The sequence below is a fragment of the Sesamum indicum genome, linkage group LG10 (genome assembly GCF_026168435.1).
Source record: "Sesamum indicum cultivar Baizhima isolate 11 linkage group LG10, ASM2616843v1, whole genome shotgun sequence".
NCBI classification, from domain to species: Eukaryota; Viridiplantae; Streptophyta; class Magnoliopsida; order Lamiales; family Pedaliaceae; genus Sesamum; species Sesamum indicum.
Window position 1 is genome coordinate 1,779,315 of NC_142666.1, and position 18,199 is coordinate 1,797,513.

Here is an 18,199-nt window from a genome sequence, read left to right on the forward strand (position 1 = left end):
TACAGTGGGTCCAATCTTGCAGTCATAGGGTGCAGTAATTATGCTGAAAGTAGGGGGGTATTCCGGTAATTCTGTAATTCTCCTCATCAGCTAAATTACCGTTTTTTGTCCCAAAGAGAAGGGATTTTTCCTTTTTACTCCCACAGTTTACGCAATTTCCGTTTTAATCTCATTTCTTACCAAGAAATTTCAAGTTAATTCCAAACCCCATTTTCCATCAAATTTGAACGGAAGAATGGAGATTTTAGTATGTTAGAAACAGTATAATAGAAAAATTAAGAAAATTAGAACTGATAATGGACTTGAATTTACCAATACACAGTGCCAAAATTTCTTTCGGAAAAAGGGAGTAAAATTTTTTGTATTGAGTGGGACTACCGCACATAAGTGAACTCTCATAGTTCTAATTTCGTAATTTTTTTCTCAATCACTTAAATATTTGTTACTAGGAACGATAAAAATCTGAAATGTCTACATATATATATATATATCAAAACCATGGTTAATCAAAATTAAGTTGATTTTTAGCCGATATTATTTTTTAGAATTTTTTGAATTTTTTAATTATTAAGAAAAAATATTATTGTGCTAGAAAAATCATCAATTTTAAATATATTAAGTATATATTTCTATTTATTCAAAATTTTACCTCTAATATTTATTTTGTACTTATTCGAAATTTTATGTCCAAGAGTATTAATTGAATTGTTAATTATTAAGAAAAAAATCTTATTGGTTGAAAATATTATCTATTTTAATATAATAGATTTGTTTTAGCGTAATTAACCCTAACAAATATATAAAAATAACTCCAGAAAGTGAAATGATGAGTATTCAGTCAAATAGTTATATAGTTTTTTCCCTTTTTGTTCCCCTATAATTATCAAGAAAACATTGAGATGTGGAAACTCGGTTGAGCGTTTCTTGCCAGCATAAGAATTGGATTAATGTCAGGAGTGTTTGAGACAAGGATACACTTTGGTGGATGCTAAATAAGAGCAGCAAAATTTTTTCAATCAATAATATAGGTGTCTAATATTTGTATGTAAAACAAATTAACACAATTTCCACAATGATAATTTAACAACGTAAGAACTGAAGATGCTTGTTGGCATCGTTATACCGAGGAATACCATTCTACAGTCTGATGATCAATGCAACGGTTTGAGGTGGAATACTTGGCAGGCCGACTTGTACGATTTCTTGCTTGCTGCCTGCTCGAACTTCTTGATGGCAGATTCATTCTCCTCTAAGCTGGTTTGAATGAAGAATCTTATCCACCAAGATGAGCTCCGCAATTTGGCCTATATTATGAACGATCGTAAGCTAATGTTTAAGAGTTTAACCCCAGAAACAGCTCTTTATTAGTTGTCAAGGATGCTGTGTAACCTAAAAACACCATGCAAGATATTCAAGATTTAAAATGCTCATTTAAGAGAGATTCATCGACTACGAATCATCATGTTTCATGGCCTAAAGTTAGACTTCCATGCACAAGACATCCGAAAGTGAATTTTGAAAACTTTACTTCATTTATTAATTTAATAGAGCTATTATTGTAACTTCTAAATTTAGAGAAATTGAAAATTGCAGATAAACAGCACCATCTAGGATCACAAATTATCCTGGTGAAACTGTAGATTTGTCCAGGGTGTAATCATCGATAATATGTTTGGATGAGTGTGTGTGTGTGTGTGTGCTTCTTCTATCAGATGCATAGAAGAAGCTCAATAAGAAAAAAAAGGAAGCAACGGAGAAAGACATTCACACTTACCGGGCGACCAAACTTGGATAGCTCTGTCACTTTAGCCCTTTGCTGACCTGGGTAGCCTACATTTACATGAAATTATTAGGACCTCCTCAGAAATAAGTACAAAACTTGTCAGATAATTGAAGTACATGATCATTCCATATAAGATCAGGTGCTATAGTTGACAGGAGTTGGACTTTGTTTATGAAACAGACCAAGGTCGAGGATAATTGCAACACGAGAATCACATATAAACAGCTACAAATTACATTAACAGTTCAACAAGGAAAAAAGTCACCTAGTGACATGCACAAATCCTACCTAAAAGTGTATATAAAATCAAACAAGACTTTTTCCATATGAAGTTGAAAAACACAATTAAATAGGATTCATCAGTTCCATTGGAGAAAGTAGCCTAAACATATTTAACTCAGTCTTCGTATATATTTCTCTTTTTTCATTTGTTTTGTCAGCCACTATGGTTACATGCAACATCCGTAGATTTGTGGAAGCACAAAACAAATCATGGTTCTGGAGAATTACCAGATAATATAACCAAACCGTCAGCAGATACCCTTGCTAGCTCTGGAACTGTCTTGTTAAGATACCTAGGAGACAGGTAATCCAAAGCATCTGAGACAATGACAAGAGAAAATGACTTTGGCCTGTAGGGAAGAGGAAACTTGATATCAGCCACACGCACAATTCCTTTGCGCACAAGACTCTTGCAGTTGGCATCAGCATCATCTAACTCATATGGCTCTATACCCCAAGCTTCTGTATCCTCTTCTTTTAATAATTGAGAGACCACTGAGCAGGTTTCAGGACCGACATGCAACACTTTTCGCATGCTGTCGCCATATGCTTTCATTAGAATCGGTATTAATCTCTGAAGTTCTAGGCTACATGAAACACCACCTGCATATATGTGACCGCGTTACACAAAAATAGCTTCTCATCTAGTAGCAGCATTTATCTATACTTTATACGAGTGGTGGCGTGAAAAAGAAGCCAGAGGGAAGCCATGGTGGATTCTAAAGTAGTAAACATCAGACAAGCTCTTTTTTCTTCATCTAAGCACTCAAAAGTTGATCATGTACAATGGAACCAGTAGAAGATAGAACAAGCCAACTGTTACTCTTCTCCAGAATGATAGCATTAATTTAACATCAAAGGCAAGATAGCAAGCAGAAATTACAGGAACTGCATATGTCCTTTTGATAAGATCACTAATCTTCAAAATGTATTTTTGCACTTAAAAATGTCTTGTTCTCATCAGCTGCTTCATCAAAACAAACTAAAAAAGAAAACAGGAATTTTACAAAAATAGTCAGTCGCGAGAGCAAGAAACTGCAGATGCATATTGATTATTCCAGATTCACTGAGAAACAATTTGATGAAAACAAGTTGGAACAAGGTTTTTCCTATTAGAACCATATGGCTATTCCTTCAGAAAATAAAATGGAAAAATATTTTAATAAGCACTTAATATAATGGAGTACTCTTTCGAATAAGAGACACTCACCATCAAGTCTATTTAAAGCAGCTATGTCACCACTCCTGCCACCTGTCAGGAAACAATTTAAAACTCAGATTACACCAAAAGGAATATTAGCAAACATGTTCAATTTACCATTCCATCTGCACTTTCTTACCAAACTACTTTTGGCAAAATATACTCATAAGTAAGCAGGAAAAGAAAGCAGGGGAAGAAAAAGGTATGTAATTATCTGATCAATCTTCCTAGATATGTGCATGGCTGAGGGTTTAGAAAGATCAATAACAGACCTGAACGATACAGATAACCAACAACCAGCAGTGTTCCCTGAAAATTCCACAAGAAGTACCCAGTTTAGTTCGCACACTATGCATTCAGATCCAGGCACACGTACTCATGTATGTCATCAGGATCGTAATCAAGCAAATATGAGGAAGGGGGACAACCATCGTCCTTAACCCATATTTTTAAATCTTACAAGAAAAATGTACTTGAAAATCATGATTGGACAGTACGCATGGCAAAATGGAAATATGCATGTCCCATGTGTGAGTGTGCGCATATACATTTTTTCATGCAAAATGTGCATGCTTGCATGCATTAGAGGAACAAAGTGAAAGATGCCAAGATTTACCACAATAAATATTCCGACGGATAACAATGGAGATGGACGGGACTTGGGATGCAATGCACCCACAAAAGGAATACTCCCACTGTCTGCAAATCGACGGGCAGTAGGTCTTCTTGACATGGTTTTACAGTTGAAATAACCTGTTAGACACGGTTGAATGCACAATAACATAAGGCCAACTTTTTGGAACCAGAAAAATAGTTAAGTATAGAAAATACAACGTCACAGAGCTACAACAGCTGATTTGAGTAACTGTTACACAAAGATCTCTACCAAATTACCAATTAACATGCGAATCTCATGTGTTTTCATGATCATAACAACTAAACAGAGACAGAACCTCTTATTTTACTACAGACTTCAGGATTAGGAAGTTCTCAATGGATGGTCGTTGCGCACACCCAAATTTTCCAAGAAAAGACACATTCATGATCTCTCTAAGTAGCAATGCACCGATAGATACATAAACTACCCAACCGAAAACTCAAAAGATGTGAACTTTCTACCAACTCTCTGATACATTTCGCATCAATCAAGAAGATCAACGAGCAACCACATCTTAAAGCAAATCAGTTTGCCTCGGAATTTACAATCTCAGATGACTTGCCATTCCAAATCCAATACCCATGCAGCGTGCGATGGATAAACCGTAACAAAATCCAACCAAAAAACGACAAACAAACAACAAACGTCAGCTAATTCAAGCTCGGAGACTTCACTGGCGTGGTACCAGGAAATCACAAAACGACCCAAACTAACACACGAAGCAAACTACACCACTCAACAGCTGAAATTCCACTCAATCACGACACCAAACCAAAAACGAAAAGTCAAATTCACAATCAATACACAGACCGACGCAGCATCATCCAAACACACGAATGCGAGGAACAAGAAAACAAACAAAATCAACAAATACAAAACCGCGAATGGAAGAGGTTACCAAATCGAAAGAGAGAAGTGCGAGAACTGGGAGTGGGATCTAGATCTGCTGGGTACCTTTCGCTTGCTCCGCGAGCTGAGAGGACAGAGAGAAAGCGCTTCCGATTTATTATTACAGTGACAATTCTTTATTTATTTATTATTTTAATTGCTTTATGTCATTTTCCATGAATTAATGTAAAGTACATATTTAGATCTAAATTTTAATTTATCTTCTAATTATTTTTCAATTTAATGAGGTGAGAAAGGGCCAGTCGGCAGAACCAGTTGCTGCTAATCAATGGGACTCATATGGGCTTGGCCCATTAGCCCCTTTCATTATTGGGCTCCACGTCCAACTCAAAATTGGACACTAATCTATTTTCGGGTAAATACAGTAAATTTTTTAAAATTTGTCATAATTATATATATTCATCGTTATTTTAAAAAATAATAAATATCCTTTCGATATTTGATAAAATTATATAATATTTGGATGGAGGTCTAGAATGATCAACTTGCCTTTATTATATTTTTTTTCTAAAATTATAAAAGAATTGGACAAGATGGATGGAAAAATATGAAAAATTATATGTAAAAAAAATATCCACTTAATCCATAAAAATATTTAAATCAAAATTATAATTTATAATGCACAAGTGCATTTCGATCGTATCCTAATAAATTGGACTAATTGTTAAACGTCTATTAAAATTAAAGGGTGTTGATAATTTTTTAAATAATATGAACGTACTTTTTATTATGTCAAATTTTAAAAGAATTCGTTATAATTATTCTATTTTTTTCATATAATAATAAAAAAAAATAAATGCATAATCAGTGCAAGACGGGTTTGTCAAAATTGGGGATGCAACCTCTCAAGAATTTGTTGGGCTCAATAAACTCGGCTTAAAACTTTTAGATATTAAAAAATTTAATTACTTAAAAATAATAATATTGTAACTTTGTAAAACTTTGGAAATATAAGTCATTGAGCAAATAATATTATTAGAAAATAATTTCCTTTTGGTAAATTTGTACGTGCATATATTAAAATCTAATAATATTAAATTGCTAAACATATATCATACTTATATATATATGTTTATATTATTGTTTTAATTTATAAAAATATTATTTTTGTTTATTCTATGCAAGTATAAATAAAATAAACATATACTTTTTATATATGTACGAAAAGACATCATATAGAAATATAGAAAATATTAAAACTACAGGGCTCAAATATATAAATCTTACTTTTTATATATGTATGCGTCTTTATGTAAATCTAACACCCCTGAGGTTTGCTTCTATCTAACATATAAGTCCATCTGTTAGTTAAAATTCATTGAATCTATTGATATTAATAAAAAAATAAATAAATAAAAAATAATATTTACTCTCGAGTGACTTATTACTAACTTATTATAGATCAAATAAATTTTTTTTTTGTGTGTCTAAATTACCTTTATAACTGTGAAGATATACCTCCTCACACGCATTAAAATGCGAGGACGTATGAGGATAATTTGATCATAAAAAAATTATTTGACCTGCTATAATTAATAATAAGTTAATCAGAGGTAAATATAGTTTTTTTTCTATTTTTTTTGTTAATATCAGCAAATTCGATAAATTTTACATAATATAGTAACTTATTTGTCAGAAGAAAACAAATCTAATGAATGCTAGATGTAACTACCAAAACCACAATAAATTTACGTATAATTATACTAAATTTTAGGGGATGAGAGTGTAATTATCCCAATAAAAATTATATATACCGAACCCGATCGGAAAATCCTGATCTGGACAAACTGTCATATCTCTGCGGCGGAGGGGAGATTTACGTATAATTACACTAAAATTTAAGAAATTGAAGTGTAATTATCCCTATAAAAATTATATATCGAACCCGATTGAAAAATTCTAATCACGTTAAACCGTCATACTTATCCACAGGAGAGATTTACGTCTAATTATACTAAATTTTAAAAAATAGGAGTATAATTATCCCAATAAAAATTATATATTGGACCCGATTTAAAAATCCTAATACGGACAAACCCGTCATATCTTGGGGGGAAAGCTATAAGTCGCGTTTTACCATAACAAAACACTGGTACTATTTTTGTTTCAAAAAATAAAATAAAATATCGGTACTATTTATTCGTCATGCATGCACATCTGCCTGGCAAGTGGCATCCTCCATTCGCCAACTAAGCGACTTTTTTAAAATATATAACACTTCTAAAGTAACGCTTCTTGATTATTCGAGGTTTCCTACTAGTTTTAGAATTTAACAATAAGAAATCGCGACATTCAGGAAATCTGTGTGGCCCATGAGATTAACTATACGACAAAACTTATATTTATGTCTTAATAATATTTTTATGGAATAGCTCGACACGTTTAAGGATGATAAAACGATTAACTCAACCTACTCCAAATTAATAATAGTATTAGCATACCTAAGTAACATTAATTAGTACCCAATTATTTGCAAATAATATACAAGACTGCAAACCGTTTGTCATGGTCAAACTACTTTTAATCAATAACTTTTTAATACTGAAATTTGGATAGCACGGCCTTCAATGAATAAATCCCAAATTACATATTTGTCCTTCAAAAATGAAAAAAAAATAATTCAAAGGTCCGTACCTTTTGAGCAATTTCGGTCGTACTTGAATAGATGACCCGAATATCAACATAGATTTTCAACTCATTCGATGGCTTGGCCTTTACGAATTCTACCACATAAACCTCTATAAATATCAGTTGTTCCATTCCACAAAATATATTTTTTATTGCTATCAGATTATACTATATGACACGTAAATCTCAATCTCAATCTCAGTAGTAACTCAAGCATTAAGGGTCTTAGTTAGGGACTACCCATCTAGCCTAATATTTTGTATTTCAGGCCAATTATTACTAGTTTAGTTCAAAATACTCTCAATGACCTGGACTTTAGATCAGTGCCAAGTCATACCAGATCAACTCTAGGTCGTTGAGGACCTCGACCCGGATCAGTATCTTATACAGATGTTATTGATAAAGATGGCAATAGGGCGAATTTAATCAGACCCAAAATCTGTCCCGTTTAAATTTAATCGAACATTAGATTCATCCCACCTTGATTTTAGACATGTTACACTCACCACTAGTTGGACCTCAGACGTGCCCATTAAATATTTCAATCCCATCATAATTCTTTTTTCATTTAAATATTCATCATGATCGTTAAGTAATTTTTTAATTCGTCGATTAATTTAAAAATGATATTATTTTATAAATTAGATAAAATTGATAATTGTATAATCAAATATCAAATCAATCAAACATCATAATTACTTTTTTAAAATTAATTATAAAATCGACGGACCAAAATTAAACCTGAAACCAATAGGAAACAAAGTCAAACATGATCATGATAAAAGATAAAATGAATGTGCTGATTGACATTGATCCACCGCTGTCTTATGTGCTTGCAGGACGATCGTATCCTTCCACCTCCGAAGGCGTCTTAGCTGATTCAAGAGTGTATATTTTTTTTTGCTATGTTTTGTGATTTGTGGATATTTTTTCAATGCGACTCATAAAGAAAAAAAGAAATCATAAGAGACTAATGGAATTTAAAGGTTTTAAAAGACTCGGTATGCACAATCTAAATGAGGCATATTGTCCCAAAGAGTCGTGCTCTCTAAGAAATACAAGTGGCAAATCCACGTAGGACTACCTATCCCACGTCAACAAAAGATCAGCTGGAACAAATAAGTTTCAGACGCCAAAATTAGGACACATGGCAATAGGAGGAATCGAGTTCAAGGCCCCTTATCCCTAAGCACATGTCGGCAAATAATGGAGCTCTCCCTACAGAGGGATGCCTCCAACTGAATTTCGAAAGGTGGGGAATTCTGCCAAACACACAAAGGCTAAAGATACATATAAGCAGCCAAAGCCGGTGCATGTGGTGGCAGGAAGAGACGAGCCAGAGGCATCCTTATGCCTAAGGTAATTGCCTATTCGTAAAGGTATGTCTCCAATTGAATTTCGAAAAGTGGGGACTTACCACCTTAATTACCTAAGAGCTGAAAATATAGATAAATTTTAAACGCCAAAGTACAGGCGATAATAAGAATTGATGAATTGAAAGGTGTTATTATCCTGAAGACAATTATTTTCTGTCAGGATGAAAATTTACCTGGACCAGATTTCGTCAATCAAACGAATTACAGAGTAAGTGTATCATACTTGCTATGTAATTGGTCACTTTTTAAAAAATAAAATAAAATAGAAAGCAAGAGTAAAAATGTATTGTTAATAATTTATAAGAAAGACAACTAAAAAACAAAAAAATAAAGAAAGAAAGATGGACCATAAACAAATAATTTTAAAATCTCAATATAATTTCAACAATTTGAATAAGAAAAGATGGAGTACATTATCATGAAATGAGAAAATAAAATGAGTAGAAATAAAAATAAAATGGCTAAATGTAATGAGATCATAAATACTGCAACATTATCAGCGGCCATAAAAAAAAAATGACTTTCATTGGTATAAAATAAAATTTTATATTGAATAAGAATTTTTTGAAAAGGAGTTTGAATGACACACATGAAAAATACATATATATATATTTTATAAATGTAAAGAAAGAATATAATTATAGATTTAGTTGAATTAAGATAAGTACAAATTCAATTAATATTTTGAGATAAATAAAAATAAATATTTAATATATTTAAAATATATGATTTTCTAAAACATATAAAATTATATATGATAAGTACAAATTCAACGAATTACTATTTTAACGTTGGAGATAAAATTTGAGATAAATACAAAATATTTAATATATTTAAATATATGATATTTTTAAAAAATAAGATTTTTTTTTCTTGTCAGTTAAAAAATTCAATTATAATCTCAAAGATAAAATTTCATAAATACAAAATAAATATCTAATATTTTTAAAATAGGTGATATTTCTAATTGATGTCTTATTCATAATTTAAAATTTTAATTATGATATGAAGATAAGATTTTGGATAAATACAAAATAAATAATTAAAATATTTAAAATAGATAATGCTTCTAACCAATAAAAGAGATTTTGGATAAATAAAAAATAAATATTTAATATATTTAAGTAGATGATGTTTCCAACCAATAAAATTTTTTCTTGTCATTTAAAAATTTAAAAACATCAGAAATTAGCATTTGGTCAAAATTGAACTAAATGGTCAAACTTCGTTCTTCTGTATATATATAGATACTGCAATTGAAATGGAGCACATTTTTTTATTTGCATTATTGTGCATTCAAATTTTAGTCAAAATTGAGGTTCTAAGAAACAATATATAATTATAAATAGGTAAATATCACTTTTGGTCCCTCCACTATACTATTTATTCAAATTTAGTCCCTCATATTTTTTTGTCATCAAACTCAGCCCCTCAAATTTATAGATTTTATCATTCTTTATCCCTTCCGTTATCTTATCGTTAAAAAATTAACGGATTTATTAAGAAAAAAAAATAGAAATCTATTTCTACTGCACAAGCACTCGAACTGAAGACCTTATAGAAGAAATTGAACGTTTTTTTTAACTCCATCAAACACACCATTTATTTATTTTTCTAAGTACAATATTACTTATTTAAAAAATTATTTCTACTATCAAAAGGGCTCAAATTCAAAATCTTATGTTGAGGATTCAATGTTTTTACCACTCGACCAATTGCACCACTTAATTATCTTTTACTAGATAAAATATTATCGTATACACAACTGTAAGATAAAAACACATTAAAAATATTTTAAAAATCATGCTAAAAAATCTCAAAATCAACCAACATCAGTCATTGTCAACTTACATATTCTGATAACAAAAAAGTAATTTTTCCCACTACTAAATCAGTCGTTGTCGTCGTGCTTAGATTTAGGTTGCAGAAATTTGTCCGTTTAATTGTGGCCGAATATTTGGGGAATAATAAGGTAATTCTTAGTTATTTTTTTTTAAGTAACATTTGATTTAAAAAAAATAAATGAGTAGTGTATTTGATGAAGTGGGAAAGGTATTTAATTTTTCTTCAAGGTCTTGAGTTCAAGTGCTTTTGGCAGCAGAAATAATTGTTTTTCCCCAACAAATCCGTTAATCTTAAGGGTAAAATAATGAAAGAGACTAAAAATGATAAAATCTATAAATGAGGGACCAAAAATAATATTTATCTATTATAAATTTATATAATAGATAGATAAATAATAGAGAAAGGAAACGTAAAGCGTTAATTAATGGGTGAAAAAAGGAAAAAGACACGTAAAAAAGGAAGAAACAGATACAGAGAGACGGATCGTCGCCTTTAAAGATAAGGACAGAACTGTAGAGATTGGAACCGTATCAGCACAAGAGCAGCATCAGCCCTTTTGTCCGGTTGGGGCCACGTCACCTCTTTTGCAATTATAGAAAGGCTCTATTCCCACTTCCTCCGGTTCTTACATATTCTCCGCATCATCCGCTTGGGAATTTATTCTCGAATCTGTAGCTGAAGCTCGGAGTATTCAAGAAGAAGGTAGATTGGAGAAAGGTGGCAGAGGTGGTAGTAGGTGGCGGAGTAGCGTGTGCTTTTGGAGTTGAATGGCGGTGGAGTACAGCTGTTGTGAGGCGGAATTCTTCATTCACATTGCGGTGATAGTGTTCCTGGTGACGTTTGCGGGACTCATGTCTGGGCTCACTTTGGGCCTCATGTCTCTCAGCCTCGTCGATCTTGAAGTGCTTGCCAAGTCCGGAACTCCCAAGGACAAACAGCATGCTGGTATAACTTGTTGTTTTGGCTTTAAATTGTACTGTACTGCCTTCTTTTTTGTTTTTTTCATGTGTTGATGCATTCTCGTTTCATTGAGCTTGAACTTGTTTATTTAACTATGTGGTTTGAGTATTGATTATTTTCTGGTCTGAGCGCACTGCAATTCTAGCTGTAAATTTAGGTTTCATTTGGAATTGTGTTTACTCTTTTTACGTTAGGAGAAAATTAGTTTGGTTGAGTTTTCTCTTGGAATTAATTGTGTTTCTTAGGAGTAACGTCGTTTAATAGACAAGCTGAATTAGTGATCTCTATTAGAGTTTTTTTTTTTTTTTTTTTTTAAATGGAAAAGTGCTCCCTCTATTAGTTTTTACGAAATTTGTGAGTTTTTAATGTGGAAAGCAAATTTTTGAATGCTCATTGTGTTAATTTTTGTGTTGGTGAACTGGAAATGAATCACGTGTGTTTCTGAATTTCTGAAGTCTATGATTGAGGGCTTGAGTTGCAAAGAGAAAATACTGCTGTTTTCACCCATTAATGTATTAACTAACATATGAAATTATTGGTTTGGACTCTAATAGTTTCATGAATAATTTTTCCCTTTGCATTCAGCAAAGATATTGCCAGTTGTTAGGAATCAGCATTTACTGCTTTGCACGCTGCTTATCTGCAATGCTGCTGCTATGGAGGTATAACATAGTTGAGGTGTTAATTTTTTAAGCTTTGTAATCCTATCAGAGATTACTTAATCTTGGAGATATTTTGCCTTTCAGGCACTTCCTATTTTCCTTGATGCTCTAGTTACTGCTTGGGGCGCAATCCTGATATCAGTGACATTGATTCTTCTGTTTGGTGAGGTAAGGATTTTTAAGGAGCAAGTGACTGAAGGCCTCAGTTACAGAAACAATTTACTATCCCACTCAATGGAGAAAAAAGATTTTATTAAATGACGTCAGAATTCAATGAACAATTTCTAATATTTGTTACCAGTTTCCCCTATAAGTGATTTGACCTGAATCTCAAAGATTTTGTAAGTTAATCACAAGAGATTCACATTAATTTATGTTTGAACTTTTGTTATGATGCTGGGAAATGCCAGATCATTCCACAATCTGTTTGCTCTAGATATGGACTTGCTATCGGTGCAACTGTAGCTCCAGTCGTTCGTATCCTTGTTTGGATCTGTTTTCCAGTTGCGTATCCAATAAGCAAGGTAAACTTCTTGTTTACTATCCATATCTGCACTTCGAAGAATTTATGATGACTTACCACAGGTACCTTTGTTCATATGTTTCTGTATTTTGCAGTTGTTGGATTATCTGCTTGGCCATGGGCATAGAGCTCTCTTTCGACGTGCTGAGTTGAAAACCCTTGTTGATTTACATGGCAATGAGGTAATGAAAGCATTAAATATCTGGGTTGACATCTCGTTTCTTCTTAGGGCTTTTTTCTGTACTTACTGTAAATCATCAACCCCCCTTCTCTTCTGTCGTTACTTTCTGGTAAAGCTCTGATGTGCTCTACTGTAATTCTGCTGGCTGATCATGCAGGCTGGTAAAGGCGGAGAACTCACACATGATGAGACAACTATTATTGCTGGGGCGCTAGAACTCAGTGAGAAAACCGCTAGTGATGCCATGACTCCGATATCTGAAACTTTTGCTATTGATATAAATGCGAAGCTTGATAGGTGATGCATAGTTTCTGTTCAACAACTTTACCATTCTCAAGTTGCGTCTCTGAAATAATATCGTGTTTTTGGTGGTGCAGGTCCTTGATGAATCTGATTTTGGAGAAAGGACATAGCAGAGTGCCGGTCTACTATGAGCAACCTACAAACATCATTGGGCTTGTTCTGGTACTTGTTTCATCTTCTGTGTGGTTGGTCACTAATTAGTTTTTTCATAAAGAAAGATGCATCTTCAAAAATGAGTATATTTCAAGTGGATTAGAGGTCTCTGACCATACAAAAGAACTGTGAGTTTCACTCAGATCCGCTTCTTGTTGAATTTGATTGAGGTCTTAGTTGACCGGCCCTTTTGAACTAGATTCTTAACTGGAAAATTCACATAAACCAGGTATTTGGCTGGGGGTTCTTGAAGCTAGTGGTATGTTAGTATTTGGTTATCTTCATATTCAGGATGTAAAGGAGTAATATGCATTACTGAGGAAATGGCAAAGACCTGAGCTCTTCTTGAAAATCTTAATTTGTAATATCCACCCGACACCCCCCCCCCCAAAACCCCCACATTTTTCTTATCATTAAACAATGCCCCTGAACATGCAAAATAGCCACTCAAGTTTTAGGTAATACTTGATGACCTGATCTTTTTATCTTATGCTCTTCTGATCTTGTAGGTGAAAAACTTGCTAACTATTCATCCTGAGGATGAAGTACCTGTGAAGAGCGTCACTATTCGCAGAATTCCAAGGTATGACATTGCTTTAAAACTTTGACTTGTTGTATACCCAAAATTTATCATGCATTGAATGAAATAATGAAAATCAGTTGTTCTCTTCTTGATTATGGTGTTTACGCAGATTACTTAATTCAGATACCTTGGTCACAGAAAAATTTCAGTCTGAGAGATGATGGCAACCATGAAACTTAGTTCATAACTTCCTCTCTGTACATATGCACTCATGTACTAGGGTGCTTGTTTGTAACACCTGTGTGTGCACCTAACTGCAGAAACATTTGGTTTCTCTCGTCTCTATAGTATGGCTAGGCTACTGATGATATTACATCCTTTTGTTTTATTCCTAGGGTTCCAGAAACTATGCCATTATACGATATCTTGAATGAATTCCAGAAGGGTCACAGTCACATGGCTGTTGTTGTGAGACAGTGTACCAAAGGCCCCGTCCAGCCTGCTGGAACAGGAGATGCAGAAAGTGTGTCTGTTGATGTAGGTTCTGTCAAAGATGTGAGAGTAGACATTGATGGTGAAAAGATGTCATTGGATAAAAGTGTGAAGAGTAAAAGACCTCTGCAAAAATGGAAGAGTTTTCCCAACACAGGAAGCAATTCTTTCAAGGGTACACCTAGAAGCAAGAAGTGGACGAAAAACATGTACTCCGACATTCTAAAAATAGATGAAACTCCACTGCCCAAGCTGCCCGAAGAAGAAGAGGCGGTAGGAATAATAACCATGGAAGACGTCATTGAAGAGCTTTTGCAGGTGAAGTCCATTGTCTTGGTCTCAAAACCTGAACAATTAAATCCCACGTGCATCCACAAGGCTCCATTTTCTTATTTAATTGATTGGCTTTGTGCAGGAAGAGATATTCGATGAAACAGATCACCATGTTGAAGATTCATGACGGATGGTAAGTGGGTATTGAATATACAATTCAGACTGTTAAAAATGTTGTAGCATTGGTGAATGTACAATTCAGACTGTTAAAAATGTTGTAGCTTGCGTATACTAATACTATGTGGGGAGTAATTTTTGGTTCGACGTATGTAAAACATTTGTGGCGAGGCACTTGATCGTTCTCCACCAAAGGTTTTAGTCATTGGAAGTGTAGAGTGAATTCATGGTTCTTGTTGTTCACTAGAGAGAGTCATCATATGTACAGTGAGGGTTAGACATGTTTTCTCCTCTGGAGCTAAGGCATTGAGGTGTGAGTCTTAATGCTATTGTATCTCCAGCTTCCAAGACACTTTACCGTTTCCAAATTATAGCCAAGTTCAATTCGAATTGCACTCTTTCTAATATTTATGTTCATGTTTACACTGTATCTGAATCTTGAATTTTCATGAGAAAACTCAGAAAAGTGTTGATAATGTTTGGATTTGTATTTTGAGTATTTTATTTTTTGGAGATAAAAAAAGAAAATAGAGATAAATAAGTGTGTGTTGAAAATAGATAGTATGTTTAAATTTGTGTTTTGAGATAATTTAAAATATTTTAACATAAGTGGTGTAAGTTTGATACTGGTATTTGGAAGACAAAAATTACTGTGTATTATCAAATTATAACTTTTTTATATATATTTTTATATATAACTGTGTATATATACAAACATTGTATGTTTAATATTGTATTTTTGGGAGATATAAATCACTGTATATAGTTAAATCATGTTTATTTTATATTATATATGTATATAAGTATATATATAGTATATATAGAGAGTTGAAAATAAAAAAACATACAAATAAGGTGTAAAAACATAAAAATAATTTATTTCTTGAAAAATACGAAAACATGAATCCGAAAATAGTGGTTGTGTGTTTGTTGACTGAAATTTATAGTTTATAATATTATTGGATATTTTATTCTATTTAATATACTTACCACTGGTATAATTTTATTTTTTTTAAATAAAATATATGAAACGTGTGTATAAGTTGGATGAAATAGAAGACGTACAAAATTTGAAATAGACAATCTACTTCTATGTTTGGACATTCTAACTCGTGAATTTGATCAGATTTGAATTAATTATATAATAAGTATAATATATTTATTTATAATTTGGCGAACAATTCAGAGAAAGTTATCAAATTACGTGATAAGTGTATCACATTTGTTATATAATTTTTTTATTTAACCGAACTTGAATCATTTGAGTTAAGATAGAATTGAAAGATCAAATAATTTTGAACGGAATACTTTCTAATTTGAAGTTCGTGATCGAAAGGCGTCGTTAACTGTTAACCAGATCCAATTCCCTTCTTGATGAAGACGTGGGATGCACCAGTACTAGTAGCCATGTCATCGATCCTCCTCACCCACCTGACTAGAGGAACTGCCGCCGTCAGATTAAAAATCATCCAACGACTCAATATCCTTATTCTGCACTTCAGAAATCACGCTGCCACATCAGCAATCCGACTCAATTCATGTAAATCAATCACAGCCCTTGGACGAAAAATATGCAAATGAACGGTTATGATTGTTTCCCCATCCCGCCATAACTTTCAAAACCCCACCTATAAATACATCCTCCAAATCCTTGAATCTTCATCCAGCATATCCCTTCCTCCGCATTTTCAATCAAAACCCTTCTTCCAGAGAAGAGAAACCCTAGAAATGGCTCGCACAAAGCAAACCGCCCGCAAGTCCACTGGTGGTAAGGCTCCGCGGAAGCAGCTGGCTACCAAGGCCGCCAGGAAATCCGCCCCTGCCACCGGCGGAGTGAAGAAGCCCCATCGTTTCCGCCCTGGCACTGTTGCTCTTCGAGAGATCCGAAAGTATCAGAAATCCACTGAGCTTTTGATCCGGAAACTGCCGTTCCAGCGGCTTGTTCGTGAGATAGCTCAGGACTTCAAGACGGATCTGAGATTCCAGAGCTCCGCCGTGGCGGCGCTTCAGGAGGCGGCGGAGGCGTATCTTGTTGGATTGTTTGAGGATACCAACCTCTGCGCCATTCACGCTAAGAGGGTTACGATTATGCCTAAGGATATCCAGCTGGCGAGGAGGATTAGGGGTGAGAGGGCTTAATTCTAGTCCTAGCGGGGATGGATGTGTTTTAAAGTCTGGTACTGTTGGTTTAAGGTAAATATGTGGTTGTATCTTGTACTGAAGCGTTTTGACTTGTACGAATGAAAGTTGAGGAATGTTATTGTTCAACTGATCGTTTGAGGTATTTTTATTTCCCTAACATTAGGGCTTCAAGTTACCAATCAGATTAATACAATACTAAAGTTCAATTATATACCAATTCCAAGTAAACTGTGCTGCTTGTTGCATCAAAAACCCGTCGCTTTCCTTACTGAATAAAGTTCCAAAGATGTTGAAAAACTACATCACACCATTTTAGAAAGAACCACACAGATTTCACTTCAGAAAGAATGCCATTGTTTCGAGGCTATGTTTCAATTTCGGACACAGTGATAACGATGTCTCGGGACGGCCCAATTCATGTTATAACTTTTGGTAGGGGTTTGCAGAATTTCTTCAAACATCGTTGGAGCTGCGTTGATGGCCCATTTCTATCTGTTTTCACTTTGTTCTGCCAAAACACTTCATAATTTATGTCAAGAAAAGTGACGAATCATTTCAAAATTCTTTGTCCCCCCTTTCTCTTCTGGTTGTCTATTTATTTTCTTTCTTTTTGGTAAGAGTGCAATGTGTTTGAAAATTTTCTCACAAACTATAATTTAAGAGATGCGATGATTTTTTTTTTAATACAATCGATCAAAGTCTATATATATTGGTGGGTGTATAATCCACACCAATTTTATATATAAATAGAGAAGGATGTATTCACAAAATTGGGCCAAACCTTTATGAATGGCCCATAAAGAGAAGGTAAACCCCAATCAGGCCTAATTCAAGAGGCTCCATGCAAGCCTTAAGTCAGTCAAACCCAACCAACCCGAACCAGCCCAAACCAGAACCAATGAAAACCCTTGGATGGAGGACACATGGCGGAATCTCCAAAGGCTTGCATGCATGCCATCCGCATATTGGCCGAAAACTGTATAAACCCTCAAATTGAACATTCAGGAAATTTTTAATGTTTTATGTTATTTTCAGTTCTGGTACTTATACCTCACCATCATTATCTAACTTGACTATTTCAGTACCTGCGCTGGGGACGATCCCACATCTTTGTGTCTTGAAAGGGAT

At 33.7% G+C, this 18,199-nt stretch overlaps 3 protein-coding genes across 4 annotated transcripts; 2 read left to right on the forward strand and 1 right to left on the reverse strand.

The window, feature by feature from the left end:
- Window positions 1-977: 977 nt before the first annotated feature.
- Window positions 978-5,010, reverse strand: LOC105172649 (putative pectin methylesterase CGR3). Of its 2 annotated transcripts, none has more exons than XM_020697506.2 (7): window positions 4,879-5,010; window positions 3,883-4,019; window positions 3,539-3,575; window positions 3,276-3,317; window positions 2,294-2,668; window positions 1,775-1,830; window positions 978-1,304 (listed from the first exon to the last, which is right to left on the reverse strand). In XM_020697506.2, the coding sequence occupies exons 2-7, from the start codon at window positions 3,997-3,999 to the stop codon at window positions 1,152-1,154; spliced, it is 780 nt and encodes a 259-aa protein (XP_020553165.1). In that variant the 5' UTR covers window positions 4,000-4,019; window positions 4,879-5,010; the 3' UTR covers window positions 978-1,151. The 2 variants fall into 2 exon arrangements, with proteins under 2 accessions (XP_020553165.1, XP_011092470.1); XM_011094168.3 differs by having other exon boundaries at window positions 4,823-4,978.
- A 6,138-nt stretch (window positions 5,011-11,148) lies between these two features.
- On the forward strand, window positions 11,149-15,319 carry LOC105172648 (DUF21 domain-containing protein At2g14520-like). The gene is made up of 10 exons (XM_088885862.1): window positions 11,149-11,627; window positions 12,228-12,304; window positions 12,389-12,472; window positions 12,715-12,828; window positions 12,923-13,009; window positions 13,166-13,305; window positions 13,386-13,473; window positions 13,974-14,047; window positions 14,383-14,797; window positions 14,895-15,319. Exons 1-10 carry the CDS (start codon window positions 11,450-11,452, stop codon window positions 14,937-14,939), a joined length of 1,302 nt encoding a protein of 433 aa, XP_088741988.1. The 5' UTR covers window positions 11,149-11,449; the 3' UTR covers window positions 14,940-15,319.
- A 1,254-nt stretch (window positions 15,320-16,573) lies between these two features.
- On the forward strand, window positions 16,574-17,197 carry LOC105172647 (histone H3.2). Its single transcript, XM_011094165.3, has one exon. The coding sequence runs from the start codon at window positions 16,658-16,660 to the stop codon at window positions 17,066-17,068; it is 411 nt and encodes a 136-aa protein (XP_011092467.1). The 5' UTR covers window positions 16,574-16,657; the 3' UTR covers window positions 17,069-17,197.
- Window positions 17,198-18,199: the final 1,002 nt, after the last annotated feature.

Coding starts and splice junctions, on each gene's coding strand:
- LOC105172648 (XM_088885862.1), top strand. CDS start 11,450: ATGGCGGTGGAGTACAGCTGTTGTGAGGCGGAATTCTTCATTCACATT. Junction 12,829..12,922: donor TTGCGTATCCAATAAGCAAG/GTAAACTTCTTG, acceptor TGTATTTTGCAG/TTGTTGGATTATCTGCTTGG. Junction 14,798..14,894: donor TCATTGAAGAGCTTTTGCAG/GTGAAGTCCATT, acceptor GGCTTTGTGCAG/GAAGAGATATTCGATGAAAC.
- LOC105172647 (XM_011094165.3), top strand. CDS start 16,658: ATGGCTCGCACAAAGCAAACCGCCCGCAAGTCCACTGGTGGTAAGGCT.
- LOC105172649 (XM_020697506.2), bottom strand. CDS start 3,999: ATGTCAAGAAGACCTACTGCCCGTCGATTTGCAGACAGTGGGAGTATT. Junction 3,576..3,882: donor CCGTCGGAATATTTATTGTG/GTAAATCTTGGC, acceptor TGGAATTTTCAG/GGAACACTGCTGGTTGTTGG. Junction 3,318..3,538: donor TGGTTATCTGTATCGTTCAG/GTCTGTTATTGA, acceptor GTTTCCTGACAG/GTGGCAGGAGTGGTGACATA.